The 17755-nt window shown below is 42.9% G+C and overlaps 2 protein-coding genes across 6 annotated transcripts; both read right to left on the bottom strand.

Annotated features, from left to right (window-relative positions):
• Nucleotides 1-314: 314 nt before the first annotated feature.
• Nucleotides 315-7800, bottom strand: LOC107225011 (probable cytochrome P450 49a1). Of its 5 annotated transcripts, none has more exons than XM_046744996.1 (11): nt 6979-7781; nt 4679-4812; nt 4496-4608; nt 4279-4395; nt 4058-4134; nt 3720-3915; nt 2547-2706; nt 2272-2441; nt 1958-2036; nt 715-954; nt 315-636 (listed from the first exon to the last, which is right to left on the bottom strand). In XM_046744996.1, the coding sequence occupies exons 1-11, from the start codon at nt 7190-7192 to the stop codon at nt 616-618; spliced, it is 1521 nt and encodes a 506-aa protein (XP_046600952.1). In that variant the 5' UTR covers nt 7193-7781; the 3' UTR covers nt 315-615. The 5 variants fall into 5 exon arrangements, with proteins under 5 accessions (XP_046600952.1, XP_015520795.2, XP_046600951.1 ...); XM_015665309.2 differs by having other exon boundaries at nt 315-644; nt 6979-7773; XM_046744995.1 differs by lacking the exon at nt 6979-7781 and adding an exon at nt 5725-5935 and having other exon boundaries at nt 315-644.
• A 959-nt stretch (nt 7801-8759) lies between these two features.
• On the bottom strand, nt 8760-10585 carry LOC107225020. The gene is made up of 3 exons (XM_015665319.2): nt 10389-10585; nt 9142-9567; nt 8760-9077 (listed from the first exon to the last, which is right to left on the bottom strand). The coding sequence occupies exons 1-3, from the start codon at nt 10395-10397 to the stop codon at nt 8853-8855; spliced, it is 660 nt and encodes a 219-aa protein (XP_015520805.2). The 5' UTR covers nt 10398-10585; the 3' UTR covers nt 8760-8852.
• Between the last annotated feature and the right edge of the window lie 7170 nt (nt 10586-17755).

Raw genomic sequence — 17755 nt, 5'->3', positions numbered from 1 at the left:
GTAATAACTCGACCGCTATGTGTCCGGCTGTAATTCCGCCAGCGAATTACTGACTGCAGGTTACTCATTACTTTAACTCGCGGTCATTTCCCGTTTGCCTGCGACAAAGACGACCGCAAAGATTGCGGGAATTCCTCGCAGCTGGCAGCCTTCGACACAGTGCCCGTGAACAACTCACCGGTGAGCTAACGTAGTCTCGATCGGTTGGCCAGGTGCTTGATTCGCTTTGGCGAGGCCTTGACGACCCGTTTGTCACTCGCAAAATTACAACTATAGCAAACGTGATGTGAGGGTGAATAATGTAACAACTCTTATACAATTTATGGCAAAGGCCTTTGGTGTTTATTCTTCGGACAAACTCAACATACACGGTTATATTTGCATCGGTACAAAGTGAACAAAGGCCAGTTGCAAAAGAACCGATTAAGCCTCAAAAGGAACACTTAATAATCCAGAATCTTGACATTTTTTTAATGGCCATTTAGTTTCCGTCCACTAAATCATCGTACACACGGTCGAAACGAAGTGTATAACTTCTTTCAATCATCAATTAGACGGAAAGTCAGCGGTGTCGCCGGTCCGTATAGGAGTTTACTTTGGAACTGGAGATCTCTGTCATACGTCACCTTCCATCTTCTGAAAATCTGGTAATCGAGATGATTAATCATACGCTATGCAGACCAGACTCGGGACGCGTTAGCTCTGCGCGTATACCTTCGCGAGTAGAATTTCCATTTCCAAATTTGCAAAGCGTTGACCGATGCAGGCTCTCGGACCGAATCCAAATGGGAGAAAGGAAAATGGATTAGCGTTCCTGGCGGATGGCGCGTACGCCCTGTCACCTCGACCTGCTTCCTCTGAATCTCTGAGCCATCGCTCAGGCAGGTATTTCTGGGGCTCTGGGAATTCCTCCGGCGAATTTGACGCCTCAACGTGATACATGGCCACCACCGTCTGCGCAAAATCGATGCAGAATTAATTTGCAACTCCATTCGGGTGACCAAGAAGCGAGGTAAGAATTTAGGTCATTAGTTAAGAAAATCTGAACACTGTGGTATCCGGATTCAGATTGCAAATCGTGAAAGAGAGAGAACAAAAAAAAAAAAACAACTGCACATAGGCATACATCATTTCTGGCGGATATTCATGCCTCGAACAGGGTCGAAGAACCAGAATTCAAGGTAACCGTTATTATATCGTATACGAGTTTCAATTAGTTAAGGCAAAGATTTGTACCGCTCAATTATAAATTAACTTCTCGCTCGGTGTTACGCAAACGTCAAGGTTCGCCCAAATTGAATCTCTCGCGTAAATAGCGATGTTTTGCCAGTTGAATTATGGGACTGCAGCGAACACGTGGATTTACTTTGAATAAATTTAAATCAAGTCGGCAATACCGTCGGGATTTTGTTGTTTTGTTTAATCAGCTTCTTCAACAACCTTCGTCAACCAAGTTTTCATGCAATCTTAGAGAGAAATGTTTACTATTTCGTTGAAGAGGAATTACTGGTGGGGCTAGAAGTTAAATTTATTTGACGGCGAAACTAACGCGATGGGCGAATAACGGGGTGACATCAATACGGATGCACAAGTTGTCACGTGACTGAAAGACGAAAACAAAACAAAAAAAAAAAATGATGCCAAAATGCGGAACGAAGCGTGAGAGCAAGCTTCAGATTAAGGATGACGCGATACCGTGGCAAGAGTATTTAGCATGAATATTGCAGGTGTACGACGGTTGAAATTCTCGATTGACGTCAGGTGTCGGTTACTGATATATGAAATTCCTTCGCAATAACGTGGATCAAATCGAGTGGAAATTCGCGACGTTGAAGTACGAATTAGTTTAATATTCATAAACTTCGAACCGTTATTCATGGAATATCTTCATGTCTACAAACTAATTGTGCAATTAGGGGATTACGCTGTGGCGCAATTAATAATTTCGCATACTTACTCCCTTTGGTATTTGGTAACCCGATAGTACCACGTCTTTGCCAACCTCTCGCAATGATCCGATTGCTGTCGGGGTGATTCTGAAAAATTATGTTCCTCTGGGTGCTCTAGAAACTGTAAAAAAGCGACTGGAGCAAGCTATGAGCAATTGAAAGCATGGAACGAGAGGAGCAGTAGCTGGGACTTCACGGACATCTGTGATTTAAGCGTGTACAAGTAGAGAGACATCGAGTTTCCGGATCTATCGTGAATTTCAAATCACCAAGCCTGTTTGTGTGCACTGACGGCGTTTAAATATGTATACAGTAGAGTCACCTCATACTCTCCTTGATGCAAGCTTTCAGATACGGGAGTTTGAGGACGTCCTCCTGGCTTACCGGAGAGTCAACTTCCGGTAGAACTAGCTTGAGCTCCTCTCGAAGACACCTCTGAGCTCTGCTGTTCGTCGACAGATGCACCAGCGCGTTTTCCATCGACCTCGCCGTCTGGGAAAGCGTATTTTAAGGTACACACATAAAACGGGACAGACCTCGACGTTCCATCTTTCCACATTTTCATTCGCGTTAAAAAAAGAAGTGGAAGAAAATCACCGTGTCGATCCCGGCGTGCAACATGTCGATAGCCACAACACAGGCGACGGTCTTGTTACTCGTGGTCAAAACGTGTTCCAAAATACTCTGGGTCTCCGATGACTCGCCCTCCTTTCGGCTTATTCGTTCCACGCACCGATTGATGTACTTCATGGATATGCTGCGGTGGCGAAAGAAAACCTGTCAGTCCGATCGGATGACTTTAAGACTACACAAGTTGAAGGGAATTCAGACTACTTAAACCGACTTCTCGCACAGCCGTAAAGCGATTTCGAGTGTTGCCAACCCCTCGACTTGAGACGAAATGTAAACTTGACCCATTGCCTGAAGTGAATGAAGGGAGTCTGGTGTTTGAGTCACGACGCGGGAACCTATTAGGCCGTGAGTTTACACTTCCAAAATTGGTTTACTTGCCGTTCGTTATGGTATTATGGACGGAACATTCGGCCCAACGGAAAGTAAACCCAAGCCGTACAACTCTCGAGGTATGTACGCAGGCGTATATTTACATTGAGAACGATTAATGCCCCGAAGTGTTAATTATCGAGTCGTTTTCTTTGGTGCAAGCTTAGGGCGCAATCGCGATACCGCGTACCTGCTACGCGCCTTCTAAGAAGATTAAAACTAATTAATTGCCTGATGTACAAGAGACCGTCGGGGACTCCGGAGTCTATCGAAATACCCAAGCCCGTCTGTATCCACATCGTTTAATAATTTTGCCGCGGCTTGTCAAGGGAGAGATGATTGATGAGAGGCTAAATATATCTTCGGCTAACATATCCGCGACGCTGCCAGCGTAAATACGTCGCCACGCTCCTGATGAAAAAATCTTTTGAGAATCCAAGCTTGCGGCAAGAATTCCGGAACATGAGCCAAGTTTTGCAGCTTGCTGACTTCCTCGCAATCTCTATGCCCCGAAACTCGAGGGCAGCTTTTCCACTTCCTTTTCCTCTTTACAAGGACACCTCCAACTCGAACGCGTTTAGCTGAAATTTCATTTGGACACCCTCGCGGGATAGTCGGGGAAATTGGTAAGGGCGATGAAGATTGATGAAGGGGCTGCAATTGAACGTGCTTTATCGCGACTAGGGACCCTTACCAGAAGTAGGCGTTCGCCGACTCAAAACACGCTCAAGATATACCTTTACCTTATCGCAATTTTATAATACGAACTCGATTTGTACGTCAACAGCACGATTGAACTCCTTCCTCCGGAAGGCGGACATGGGGCTTGGACTGACGTCGAGGTCGTAAGTGAGCTTCATCATGGTTAGCACAGCCTCTACGAGACGATGAGCGTCGCTGCTTTCCGGAGATTCCGGGTCGTCTAGACATCCGAGACGAGTGTCCATCGCCAGAAGAGCCACGGCTGAATGTGGAGGAGGAGAAAACGAAAGAAGGTATATTAAATAAAATCCCTTCGGTGTAATAATAATGATTCGAGTACATGAGACGGGCGACGGTGCTTCGCAGCCCACTTAAGTGCGGGGCACCAAAACTACGAGACTCACATTCAAGAGCCCATTTATTAAGCTCGTTGCTGAAGGTTGCCGGTAGCATCTCATCTCTTCCGCGGATTCTCGTCATTCTGTAACAGGAATGGAAAAATATAAGCAATGAAAAGGAGAGAGGCGAAGAGGGGAGGACTTTCGAGCCGATATTCTTCGCTTCTCCGCTTTTTCTTCAAAAGCTCCTTCGTCGTGCGTTGTTATTAATTCAAACAGCGGCTCACCTCTCGACAAAATCCGAAGCCACTTCATTGATTGGCTGAATGTACTTAGACGCCACTTTTGGATTCAGCATTGGCGTGTTCGCCACGTTCCTTATCGAGTGCCATTCTCTACCTTGCCTGTTGAGTGTAAAAATGTAGAAAAGAATTCAATGGATTCGCTACTCGTCTGGGATTTAATTCTACGGACCTCCATTTCTGGAACTCATTTAATACTCACTCTGTCACCATGCTTCCAACTCCGTCGAAGAAATCATTCCTCACGTGATCTCGGTAGTATTTATAACTGGGCATAGCGTCTCTCTTCGGCCAGATACCCTCCGTTCTGTAAATCTGAAGAGCAAAATTTTCATCAATGTTTCAAGACGCAAGGCGTTAATTGTCGAGTTGTTATCCTCCACACCTTTTCAAAGTCTTTTGGATCGCAGACGATCACTATGTCCGGTCTTCCGGGTAACGATGATAGTTTTATTATTTTCCCGTAACGCTTTTTCAATTTTTTCACCAGCTCCACCTGATTATCCCTTGGATACGAACCTGTAAATGAGTGAAGCATTAAAAAATATGATCATAAATAACTGTAATCTGCACTAAAAATATCTGTGACTGTATTATTATTGCTTCACGACGATCTTTTTCACCCAACACTATCTTGTATAAATAACCATGTTTTCCTTCTAATCTCTTAAATTGATTTCATAAACATACTTTACACTCTGTCAACAAATTTGAGCGCGTATCACGTGTGTTACAACGATCGAGCAGCCACGCTCAATTATCGCCGATGATCCTTTGAACTTGATAATTACACTTCATGTATATTCCAAGCAATTACGAGATAACTGGGTACACTGCAATGCGACTCTTCATGCACAGTCTCAAAAAGTTATCAAACGCTAAACCTGATTATGTTTTGATCTATATCGAACATAATTGAAAAAAAAAGAAATCTTGGGCATGAAGGAACCACGGATTGCAATGAAAATTCTATATATATATATTTTTGTTCAATGACTGCATCCTTTAATTCTGTCTGTATTAAATGAACCATTAATTATTATCTATCAATATGTATGATCAAAGCAATTTATATTCTGGAGCAAACGGTATTAGCCTAAAATATCATAAATAAAAAAAAAGAATATTCTTGTCCTAAAAGAATGTTGCATACTTTAATTGAACGCATATCAAACCAAGATCTAATAATATCTCAATATTAAAGAAAACAATTGTTGTTTTTCTTTTTTTTTCTTTGTGGTAAAATATTTCACGGGGTCCTTTTGTGCCCCACGTTCCCCTATACCCACTTTCAGATCATATCGCACATACGTAAAAAGTGGAACGACACTGAGAATGAAAATCCGATTTCGGTTTTAGCCCGTGGTCCTTTTCGAGAGGCTATCTCTGGTTATTGCGTAAAGATTGATAGGCGGGGACAAGGGAACTTGCCGGTGCAGATGTACCGCTTTTTCGGTTCTTGAACTGCGGCTGATACGACGGTGCAAAGGTCCCGGGACAGATTCTCGGTACAAACGTACTCGAGTGCAGTGCAAATACGTAAATACAGTGACTTGACCGCTGAAACTACTACCGGATGCATCGAACGACATCGGGGACCGTCAGAAGAAAACTCTGCAATCGGTACTGCGGAGGCAGATTCCTCAGAGGCTACCGATTGCAGCGAGTGAAAACGGACTCGGCTGGTACTTGGTCAGACACATGCGTCGATGCAGCGTCGACTGGAAATAGCGGTAAAGCGCTCAAGTTCTTCTGTGAAATTTCAGCGGCGCTCCAACTCCATCCAGTCGTAAAAGTGAGGACCAATTACTCGAGCAATTACCACACCGATTCAGTTTGCTTGACTTTTGTACGTTCACTGTTCAACCAGCGTACCTACTTTGAGATTCTTCGACCGGTGGTAATCGACGGACTGTCCGTACCGCCGCGCGGGTCAATTATTAAACAATCTTGCGTTGCCGAAGAGTTAAGAGCTATTACAATACTTACTGCAAGCGTATTCACGCTCGTTTGAAACTTTCAATTATGCAATGTGAACGATGAGAGGTGAGCTTTTAGGTTATACCCAAAACGCGAGAAAAGGAATAGGCACGGCAGATACCATCGAAAAACTGTTGTAGTGCGTAAACCATAAGATTTCTGCATCTGGACTTTTATTTTATTTTTTTTGTTACCAGTTCTACGTCTGGAAACAATGGTTTTTTTCAGCATAAGAAAGTGGAATTGAGCCTTTGGTATATTTTCTTCAAATTGTGCTATTTCAAAAATTCAAATTGCGAAAAATTTGAATTTGAGATCGATATTGAAAAATAGAATTTTAAAAAAACCTTTGAATAATGTAGAATAAAAATAAAATATAAGTAATGCAGATTTAGAAAATTGAAAGAGGAATAAAATTTCTTATTGAATCATTTCTCCTACAGTTTCCCAGAGTTGTAGTTTAAGCTGTACTGCTATCCAAAAAATTAAAATTGCGATTAAATCCCTTAAATAAATTTGAAAATAAAAAAAAAAAATCAATTAGCACCTATAGAATCCAATTACGTGACCCAACGTTTAAACGTGCGAATGCAGAAATCTTAAAGGTCATTTAAAGTGCTATTATTAACGTTCTTTTGATTCATTTCAGAATTCACCGCTTGCAACCGTATCAGGGACACTGTAAACTGCGGAGAAGATACGAACCAATCAGGGGTAGAAATCTCCAAAAATTTCCAATCAGTGGTACCGGCTTAGGCCCAGGGATTGCCTCGTAGGGCAGAGCGGATCCAAAATCCTGGGTTTGCGGATTGGATCGGTTAGTTTCTTGGCGAAATTTTACCGAGTGACAGAACAGCGCGTGGTTGTTGGTCACGGCGGCGATACCAGTGGCCAGTTTTTTTCCCACACCAGCGTTCATGGCAGTGGTGAGTATATCAATGGGTTTTATGGCCTTGCGACACGGGCCGCGTGATTTACCGATTTATACTTTTCTCAAAGCTCTCCCGGGGTTCGTCGATATATATTCTTTTATCGCGTGGATTTTCACTGCCGGATTATGGATGTACGCTCGATGATAGTCGTGCGGTATTTTCCGCCTGGATTTCGACGATTTTCAAACACCGGATTGCGGTCGTGATATAAAAAAAAAAAGACTCAAATCCACGAAAATATTACTATGGAACTAACTGCGGTGGGAAAATAAAATTTAGGACTACACGATAACCGGATTCAAAACTTGATCAGCTATGAAATCTCGTCCTGTATTCGGTCGCGGTTCTCTCGCTTTTCCCATTAACCGTTACAACGCGCATTTCGACTACACTTCACTATTTTTCTCTTTCGCGAAAGGACTTTGGTTCTTTTTTTATGCTAGTTTTCATCACCGATGGAAACGATCGATAATGGAAATGAAAATCCGAGGTATGCTCAGAGTTTGAACTTGAACTATTTGACGATGTCCGATCCAGTTGAGGGAAATCACGATACTGCCGGTTACCGCATTTATGCGCGAAGGTTTCAAAATGTGTATAACAACAAGCGATTTGGGGTCACACGGTTTATCAATGTTAAATTAATTAATGCATACTTCTGAGACTTCCTATGTGTTAATGAAATAAATATCGTCGATTTCTAAACCCGACAGATATCACAATATTATACGCAACTCGATACGATAATTATCATCCACCGTTTGATCAATATATATAATAACCAACCGTTAATTCTTATGTCATAATCTTCGTTGCGGTAGTTAAAATAACAAGAAGAAAAATTACCAACTGTAAAAGATATTGAAATCTAGTTAGCTCTAGCTAGCCCTGATTGATTTTATCGACCGAGAGAATGGAAGGGTACGCTTGACGTAGACGATATTGATCGAGGTCGTCTCTTTAGATTCATTTCAAACTGCGCAGTCTGATATTTTAATAATCTATGACGCATGTTGAAATACAATGATAATGTAACTTGCAGTAGTTTGATTGCGCGTGCTGATTAATCCGTTAAACTTTTACGTCCATCCCTGTTGGTTAATTGTTTCCTGGGGGCATATACACCATGCATGTATGTACGTTACGTGCGTATAAACTCTGGTGAATAGAATTACCCTGTACGAAATTACAAACAGAATATCTCGTTTTAAACTTTGTTCCAGCGTCTAAATTAATTGCGCGAGTTCTCTCATTCTGGTGTGTGTGGTTCATAATTAAAATGTTTACATGTGCAGTAGGTCATAATATAATAACGATCATACGGGATGCAACGGGTGTGCAAGGCGCCAGGAAAATTATTACCATCGCGTATTACTGGCTGCTTGTAAGAGTTATTTCCATCTCTGATCCCCGTCTGACTTATTCATTTTGTTCTCGACTCGTGTTTTAATTTGCTTTTAAAAGGAGGGGCCACCCGAAAGAAAAATCGAAAGAAGAGAAATTAATTTACGATAAAGATGTTTGAATGGACTATTAAAAAACGTACTCCAAGTAATTATCACTTGTGTAATAAAAAAATATACACGACACACGTATATTATTTATTCCGCTTGAGTTATACATAGACAGGGTTCAGACATGTGAAAATCAGTAGGGACCTTGGGGAGATCGTTGCCTGGTCTCCTCGTAGCTGATCCTTGGCTTGAAGCCGTCCTGGTCGGCTTCGTACTCGACGATCTGTTTCCGTCCATCCGGCAGGAGGACAGAGTAGACTCCCCAGGTCAGTTCGCCATGCCGTCCCTCCTTCTGCTGATAGTCGTTGCCGGACTCGTCGTCCTTAACCGCGTACTCGAACTGGTACTTTGCCGGTTCCTGAAAAAAGGAGGGAAGAAACTGAAGAAGCCGGGTCAATTGGCGAATAGGAAAACCGACTTACCGTAGTTTCGTAGCCTTCTTGATAGCCTTGGAGGTTCAGCTGGCCGGATGATTGACTGCCGTATTGATTAGAGTCCCACATTGCAGCTGACGGACTGATGGAATACGAGTTTTCTCCCCATTTCAAGGAAGCCCTCGAGGTGTCCGGAGCCCACGAATCACCGGATGTCTGTGCTGAATTGGATACCGGAAGATACCGGCCTTCCGGCGCCGGCAGGTAGACGTTTTTCGGTTCCATTGCTGAGTAGTTCGTCATTTCTTGGTCTTCGCCCATGGATTCGTCCTGCATCTCGTCTACCATCGGTGGCAGGTAGACGCTGCTTGGTTGCCGCATTTCTGGTTCTAGGTAGTTTCTTGGTGCTGGCTGATCGTCACGTAGAATACCGGCTTGCGCTGATGCCAGCGTTGCCAAAACGGCGAAGAAAATCTATGTGGGTGAATAGTGAACAAAGTTTTCTTAGTTCTGAGCAAGTTTATGGGAGGTAAAGTCAGTTTTGCAATTGCGTGTTTTGGAACTCCCAGAACTCCCGAATACAAAATGGCGGCTGCTTGAGCATTTCAACAGACGATGCAGCTTCCACGGTTACCGTTGAATTCGAACGGAATTTGGCGAACGGTTTCTTGCCATCGGTTCATGATTTCAGAAATTTTTTTGGAATTTACCATCGACGAAGTTCAGAATGGCGGAACGATTCCAAATCGAGGTGGACCACTTTCCTTGTCGTTGAAACTTTCATTACAAGACGAATCAATTACGGAACGCGCGAAAGGTTCGGTGATGAATCGATTGGGCGGTACACGAATGGCTTTATTATCACAACGAGATTTCATAACGCAGCGTCATTCGGTGGTTCCAGTGGTTATTTCAAGGCGCGTATATACGTATAAATACTGTTGAAATTCGACGTTCGGTGATCAACAGGCGTGTTTACCAAACCGTGCAGACCATAAACGACACGTGATACACTTACGAAAGGGCTCGAATTTTGATATATGGTACCCGAAGTAACTAACAGAGCCTACGCCCTTCGCGGAGCGATTATATTATTTCAACCGAGAGGCGTATAAGCGGACCGCGGATTGACCGATGATCTAAGCTCTGCAATCAGATAAAATCAGACTCCAGCAGCAGCAGCTGGAGGCGTAAGCGATATCGGGACCAGAAGAACTGGGTCGCTGCTTACGAAGGGAGTTTGATTTCTCTCTCGGTTACTCGAGGCACTGAGAGACCCTGCAGGAAGACCCTACCTTCTGCATTTCTGGACCGGCAAATATTCGGTGTATAACTGTTCACCCCGAGGTTTGGAATAGGAGTGCTCGTTCCCTGGCAAATGATCCTCCTTCTTATAAGTCGCAGCCATCGGTTTCTGGGCCCAGATTTTCGGCGTCGTCCAAACTCGAGCAAGGTCGGGGTCCCGGTTCCGCTTATCCCCAGGAGGCGAGGATCGGCGTCATCTTCGAGGAGAGGCGGCCGCGGACCGATGCCCGAGGTGATGCGGCTTTATGTAACCAGCTGCTCCGCATAATACGCGCGGGCTGTTGTGCAATTTGGGCAAGGCGTATTACGTGTAACGCATTCTCTCGCACGCCTAGCGCTACGCCACTCGGACGGTACTGTACATCATACGCGTACAATACATATATCTGTCTCTAAGCTCTGCCTGGACCAGAAACTGACAGGGTCAGAACCCGTGCGTTATACGTCTGTCTGCCTACTCGAAACCGCCGGCCTGCTGATGTATCCCGCTCTGTAATGATCGATACAAATTAACCGCCTACGGCTTCGAGAAACCGATTCCAATATCCCGGGCCCTATTTATGCTAGTCTCGAGTTCCAGGCGAAACCTGAACGCCTTCGTTCAGCTCGCAGATAATAACACAGGTCTGCAAAACAGTATTTGATTTCAGTTGCATGGGGTGTTTTTGGTAAATTTTATGTTTTTGAATGCGCTGAGTTGCGGATCTGTGTAATCGACAACGTACGTTTAGGTCAATGGATCTCTCGGTTCGAAATTCACGACGTTTTTAACCATAATATTTGGGGTTATTTGTTCTTTCTTTCTTCGGATTATTTTACCTACGGGCATGCAGTGTGCGCTAGCAGCAAAAGCCTTGCCATGACTTCCGGAAATTTTCTCTACCGAAGTGAATACATAATCAGACCTTTTTCCCCCTCGTCCGTGAAAGTTTTTCTTTCCAGCTTCTTTGGAGCTTTTAAAACTTTCCAGATTCTATAATTAGAGGGTGGAAAAAGAAAACATCAAAAATAATCAAAGAACTGTCAAAAATATACAAGGATCCTTCTTCCCGCCACGTCAACTGGAAAATTGAATTCTTCCTTTCGCGGCAAATATTTCAGAAAATTCATCGTAAGCTTGAATTCTTGAATTTTCATGTTTTCTCGAACACTCGCTGATTTGGGATTAATTACGTCGAGTAAGAAGAAACCGTCGCAGATACGAAGCGTGTAGCTTGATAAATTTCACAGATAAATCCGAAAAATACAACTCAAAGTTTGCAGCCTGATTTTCATCGCCGTTTCTTCTGCCTCCACACAAGTTTCCCCGCAGCTGAGAGAAAGGTGAATTTTCGTCGCCACGGGAACCCCCGGTAAGTAAAATTAATTTGGTATTTCATAAGAGTCCCTTATTTTGGGCAGAGCGTAGAGAGTGAGCATTGCAGGTCCGACCCGGCGATTTAATTTCGTTAAATAACCTTGGGCTGCGTGATATGTGTCTTGGGGTAGAACGGGCTTCGGGGAGGTTGGAAAGAGCGTCGCATCCTGTGAAACTTGGGTCGCCGGGTCGCCAAGACCGCTGTACATTTTGGTCAATTAGCGAGAACGGGGAATGCGGAGCTGGATTACCCAGTTCTCATATCAGTGACCGCAGAACACCCTGAAAGAGCGGACGACGCGTCCATCGAAGCAATGCGCGTGCCCCGAACCCTGCACCGTTTACTCCCGTCGTTGAAAATCGTTGTGTGTCTGTTTGTAACGCGGTTAATATCCACAGGCCGAATGAGACGTAATCCTCTTAACCCTCTACGCAAACATAGAATTAACCCCACGGAAATCTTCACCTTTGATCGTGCCTCTGGGAACACGGTGTACAACCCGACCCCATAAAATATTATCTTACTGCCGTTTCGGCGCGTTGGATAGGACTTTGTAAGCGCCGCGGTATTTAGCGCTCCGTGCTTTTTGAATTCTGTATATTTAGTCAAAGATTTTTGGGTGAGGGTGAGAGATGAGAAAAACCGAAAATCAGAATGGTCAGAATTCCGAACTTAATAAACTCGATTAACAAGTGTGTGAGAATAGATACTATCAGAAATTTTAAGTCCCGAACGATGCTTAATAAAAAGCTGCAGTTCACCTAAAATGTATTTAGTAGAGGGCTCTATTATCCGAACCCACTTACTTCGGAAAACGTTGATCCAAGAATTCAAAGATGCGGAATTTAATAATGTATAGAGTCAATATTCCAGAGAACGAATTTGTAGAAAGTTTTATATTCTCAAACGTTCAAATATTATAAAAATAAAAGTTAGAACTTTATGATCTAGAAACGGCGGAAACACATATCCAGAATTCCGAAAGTAACCGCATAGATGGCTTACCACCAGAATTTCACGTTCCGAGTCTATCCAACTAATCTATTTTGACTTGTAAAATGTTTTATATACAGAATCAAACAAATTCTTTTGCTATCATAAACTTATATTTCTAGGCTTCTAATATGATATGAGTTATCGACTCTTCTGATATATTGCGATTCTTCATTCTGACGATTCTGATATACCGCAATTCTATATTCCGAGCCTTCTATGAAATCACTACTCGGAGTTCTAACCGTTCTGATTCTTGATCCTTCGAATTTACGAATTCAAATAGATGAAAATTCTACTTTATGATCAATCCGAATGTTATTTATTTGTGTTTGCGAGCAATCGCATTTGCCTCATTCTGCCAATGGCATTCAATGGTTGTGTATTGTAAATTCTATAACTTCAAATTTCGACACTTTTATATTCTATTCTATTCTATTTCTGGCTTAATGAAGATTCACCAATTTGTTCTTTCGTGATTGTGATTTTTCGATATATTTATGTTCGGAATTCTGACCATTCTGCTTTTGGTTCTTCTGATTTTTTACCCGCACCCAGATTTTCATACCGCATTCAATGCAACACGCGTCGCACGAGTCGTGCATGTGTAAATAATAATTAAATCCCTTCAGCGCTCAAAGTCAGACGGTTCAAAGTACGTGTAGTTGCTATGAGTTGAACTGTGGCTGAGCCGAGGATGAAAGCTGCGGGATTAATTGACGGGGAAATAGATGTTACGAGAAATCTGCAACTCCCGCTGTATAACGTTTATTACCCGAGGGAATATACAGCATCATGCAGTTTAATCGTTGCGTGCTTCGCTTTGTAGTGATCGCAGAATTCGCTTTTCTTGCACGCTATTATCTGCGCCTGGAGAATGGCAGCTGATGCTTCGGATGAGCAGCGCTGGATGATGACTGGAAGGAGTACGAATCGGTCTTTTTAACGAGTTTATACAGGAAAGACGACGATGTTGACTTTTTTGTGAACTGCTGAAATCGTTATAGTTACATGTACAATTGCTGCACGTGTTCATACGTACCGGAATGACAGTGAGTCTGGGAATCGGAATCAGAAATCAAGTGATTTCTTAACGATAATAACCGAGCAATTTTCGTTAAGAATATGTATCAATTACCGGTAATTCTGAATCTGTAAATCCCTCTACTCCTAATCACCATTAACATAATGGCAGGCATGCATAGAAGATTTTGAAAGGCCTGTTGAAACGTAGACCTGTAACACACATGCCGAGTCTCTGGGTTAATAGTCAACATCTACGACGTTATAATCATTTTGAACAAGCCGCAGAAGTTCCACGTTGCTTGGACTCGTACGTACGTGATTCGAGCGATACGATCTATCTAATCAGAATAATTATACAAACACCAGGTCGGGAAAAAATACGCATGGGTAATTCGTTCGTGCCTCAAGAAAAAGAAGGCGAATAAAAAAGGTGAGATGGAAACGGAGACATTGTTTCCAGCCCGGAGATGAAACGATTCGTATTGGAATGGGACGTAATACGGGACGCGTGTCAGGATTGTGGCAATAAAACGAAACTCGCACGAGTCCATTTGAATATACACTTGCACAAGACGCTCTCATTCACCCACGATCACCATAAACGCCTGCGAAGTGTTCTTGATTCCGGGACCAAAAGCAGAACGCTCCTCTGTATTGTGCGGACAGCTTCGCGGCGAGGCTGAAATATTGACAAAGAAGATGTCAAGTCGGCAGAAGAGATTCGGGGCTTGACGCTAACGCGTCGCGGCAATTTCTCATTCCTTTTATCACAATCGCTATGAGGTATGTACTACATAATAACACACGGTCAGTTCTTCCATGTTTCTTCTTCTGCAACGCGGGCGGATCGTATCACCTTGCCTCGACTAAGAGACCTTCACTTTTCACCGTACCCGATGAACTAGTTCATACCGCATTGGCTCAAACTCCTGAATACCGTACGAGACTCTCCGCGTGGTCTGATCCATCATACAAAAATCGAGGTGTGGAAATACCTGCGTCTAAAAAACGTCGAGGAGAAAAAAAAAGAATATATTAACGGATCTGCGAAGACTCCAGTTTCCATAGTAATCAGATTTGCCACTCACATTGATGAACTTGAATTATAAATTTCTCTCCTATTGTTTTTCATCAAATGAACCTTACGGTGATTGAGAAAAGTCCGTTTCAATTCCGTAAGAAATGTGATTCAATTTTGGGCTCGTCTTTTTTTTCTTGCTTGTTACGCATATGTTTTTAGTTTCGATCGGTAGCAGGTATAATTGGGCAACAAATTAACCGTCATTGTGATAATTGAATATAGAATGATGATGAAATGAAAGATCGCGCTTCAGAATCGTATCACTCTCACATGTTGCCGGCGAATCCCGCGGGCTAGATAATCGATATATTGTGTTGGGCGACTTTCATTCAATCTTCTTGTTATACCGACAAGATAATTTGCGAGTAACTATTACTGAGGATCCGCCTAACCGATCGAATCAATATCATAACGCGCGCAAAGTGATTGAGGAAGCGGATCTCCGATCGCCTCGAAGCGGCGCACGTTCCGACTGACAATTAGCAGGCTTATCCATCTAGACTTTCAAGCAGGTTGTATACGATTTTGAGCGATTGTTCAACCTGCGGAATGATCGAAGTTTTTTTTCATCAACAACCACAGCGAGACGTCAAAAAGGGAGAGAGAGACAGAGAGAGAGAGAAAGACGGTGAGAGGAAAGGACTAAAACGAATACCTAAAGAAAAGAAGAGATAGAGAGAAAAAAAAAAAATCGAAACGAAATCGCAAATCGTGCCAATAATCAGAGTGTTGCGAAAATTGCAAAGTTCAACGAGTGATGCTTTTAGGGTAAGGGCATAAGGCGGGAATTTCGGTGGGTTTATATTGAGCTTCGTTTATAGCTACGGTCGACTTTCTATGTGCTATACGTATATATATATATGTATAAATACATACATATACTCGCTATCGGCACATATAAGTAAAAGGAAAACTTCTAGAGTTTACCAACTTCCCCATTACCGTGCCTTTAGTTTCTCTGCAACGGTGGTATACTTTCGTTATCGTTTTGTTTTTGCCGATCAGCCAGCCCCGCCATACTTTGGTCCCACCCCGTCTTCCGCTCCCTTCGCCACCCCGGACCAAACTTATGAACTTTTAATCGCTCATTTCCAACGGATAATACCGACAAATTGAAAAGCAAACTGTGTAAAGTTTGCACTCGACTTTAGTAAAGGCGTAGGTACTCAGTCCCCCCTCCCAACCCCTTTTCGCCATCCTCCGTTGACTCTGTGTAACCCTCGACTAATTCCTCGCAACGTTTACCCGAAGAAAACCACGGTTTCTTTCTAGCCTGCAGGAAAACAAATAATTGAAGGCGAAAAAAAAACCAAGAAAAAAAAAACATTAAAAAAAAAGGAGGGAGAGAGAAAAAGCAAGGAAAGTGAAATAAAATGGGTAGAAAGTACAATTCAAGACGGCAAGCATTATTTGCTCGCAACCGTTTTTAACTCTGCATCGCGAGAACAACTTTTCAACTTCGTTTTCAGGGAATTTCGATCATGTTTTTTCGTGCGATACAGCCGTCGTGCGCAGACGGTAACTTATAATTAATCGTAACAGACTCGTATAATGTTGGACAGTTTTCGTTTACTTTGAAATATTTTGAAACGTTTTTGTTGAAAATTCGGCACAATGGTGCATTTACATAATTTCTCAATTTAGTATAATTCAAACAATGACGATTATTTTACCTGTTTGATTGAAAGGAAGGAAAACTGAAAGTGCATAAATCAAAGTTGCAAGGTGTTCCTTTGCAGCAACCTAAGTAGTAATCAGCGTTAGACGGGGTCAGGAGGCGCGAAGAAATAGATCGATAGTAGATGAGAGAATAAAAAATAATAGGATAATTTGAAGCAATACTAATTTCTGGCACGTACGATACGGAGTGTCGATAATTGACAGGCTCAGACCGTCTTTACGAGCTACACACACACACACGCACACACACGGATACAACAGATATGCCATGCGATAAATCGGTTAAGTATATCAATCAGACCGCGGCGTGAACATCATGATTACTTCTCGAGCCACGTACGTAGGTATGTAATTTCCAAACGATCTATCGATCCGTGATTCGCGATTTCTTCGCAATTTTGTCATTTTCGAAGGTGCGATGATTGGCCATAACGGTGTAGAAATTAAGATTTACGACGGTGTGAGAAGCACCCGAGAAAGCAGTGATCGAATACGGATTGAAAAAAAAAACGAGGAAATGAAAAATCGTCGGCTGTAAAGTAAAAAAAAAAAAAAAAACGCAGATTCATCATCGCGGTGTAAAGTAAAAAATCTGACTATCGGTAGCCCGTGGGTAAAAATTTACGGTAACGGAGGTGTAAAATCCATCATGTGGCGTCATCGAGACGCCCCGAGATCACAATCGACAATTAACGGCGATCGAGGCGTCGAATCCGGAGCTGGAATCCATCGGATCCGTGGCTCTGGTATCGCGCAACATGGAACTACGTCGTAAGGACGTAACTCTACCTCCTGATATGTAGACCACATATATGCAAGCCAGCCAGGTGCGTACAGGATGCCCTAGATACACGATACGCCGGCGAACGCGCATCGCATCTCCGTTTTTTATACGCCGCGTCGCGTGCAGAGCTGTGAATTCGACACGCTCGTAGAATCGAGAACCCATTGAATCTCCTCGTTCTCACTCGCCTTCGTTAAATTATCCGGGAGATTTTTAATCTTAGGGCGTGAATCGCGTGTAAAGAATCGAAAAATCGATACCGAGAAAATATGGGGTGTATATAAAATTTGGTATGGTTGATTCCTACGATCACTCCCGGATCACGTCCCACTGATATTGAACTTAAGTTACACTTAGATTTCACGGTGTAGTTGAGAACTTTTTTAACCCGGTACCATATTTCCACAGAAAAATCACTGATATCAAAATTTTCAA

The sequence above is a fragment of the Neodiprion lecontei genome, chromosome 7 (genome assembly GCF_021901455.1).
Source record: "Neodiprion lecontei isolate iyNeoLeco1 chromosome 7, iyNeoLeco1.1, whole genome shotgun sequence".
NCBI lineage: Eukaryota > Metazoa > Arthropoda > Insecta > Hymenoptera > Diprionidae > Neodiprion > Neodiprion lecontei.
This window is presented reverse-complemented; position numbering and strand designations above follow the sequence as displayed.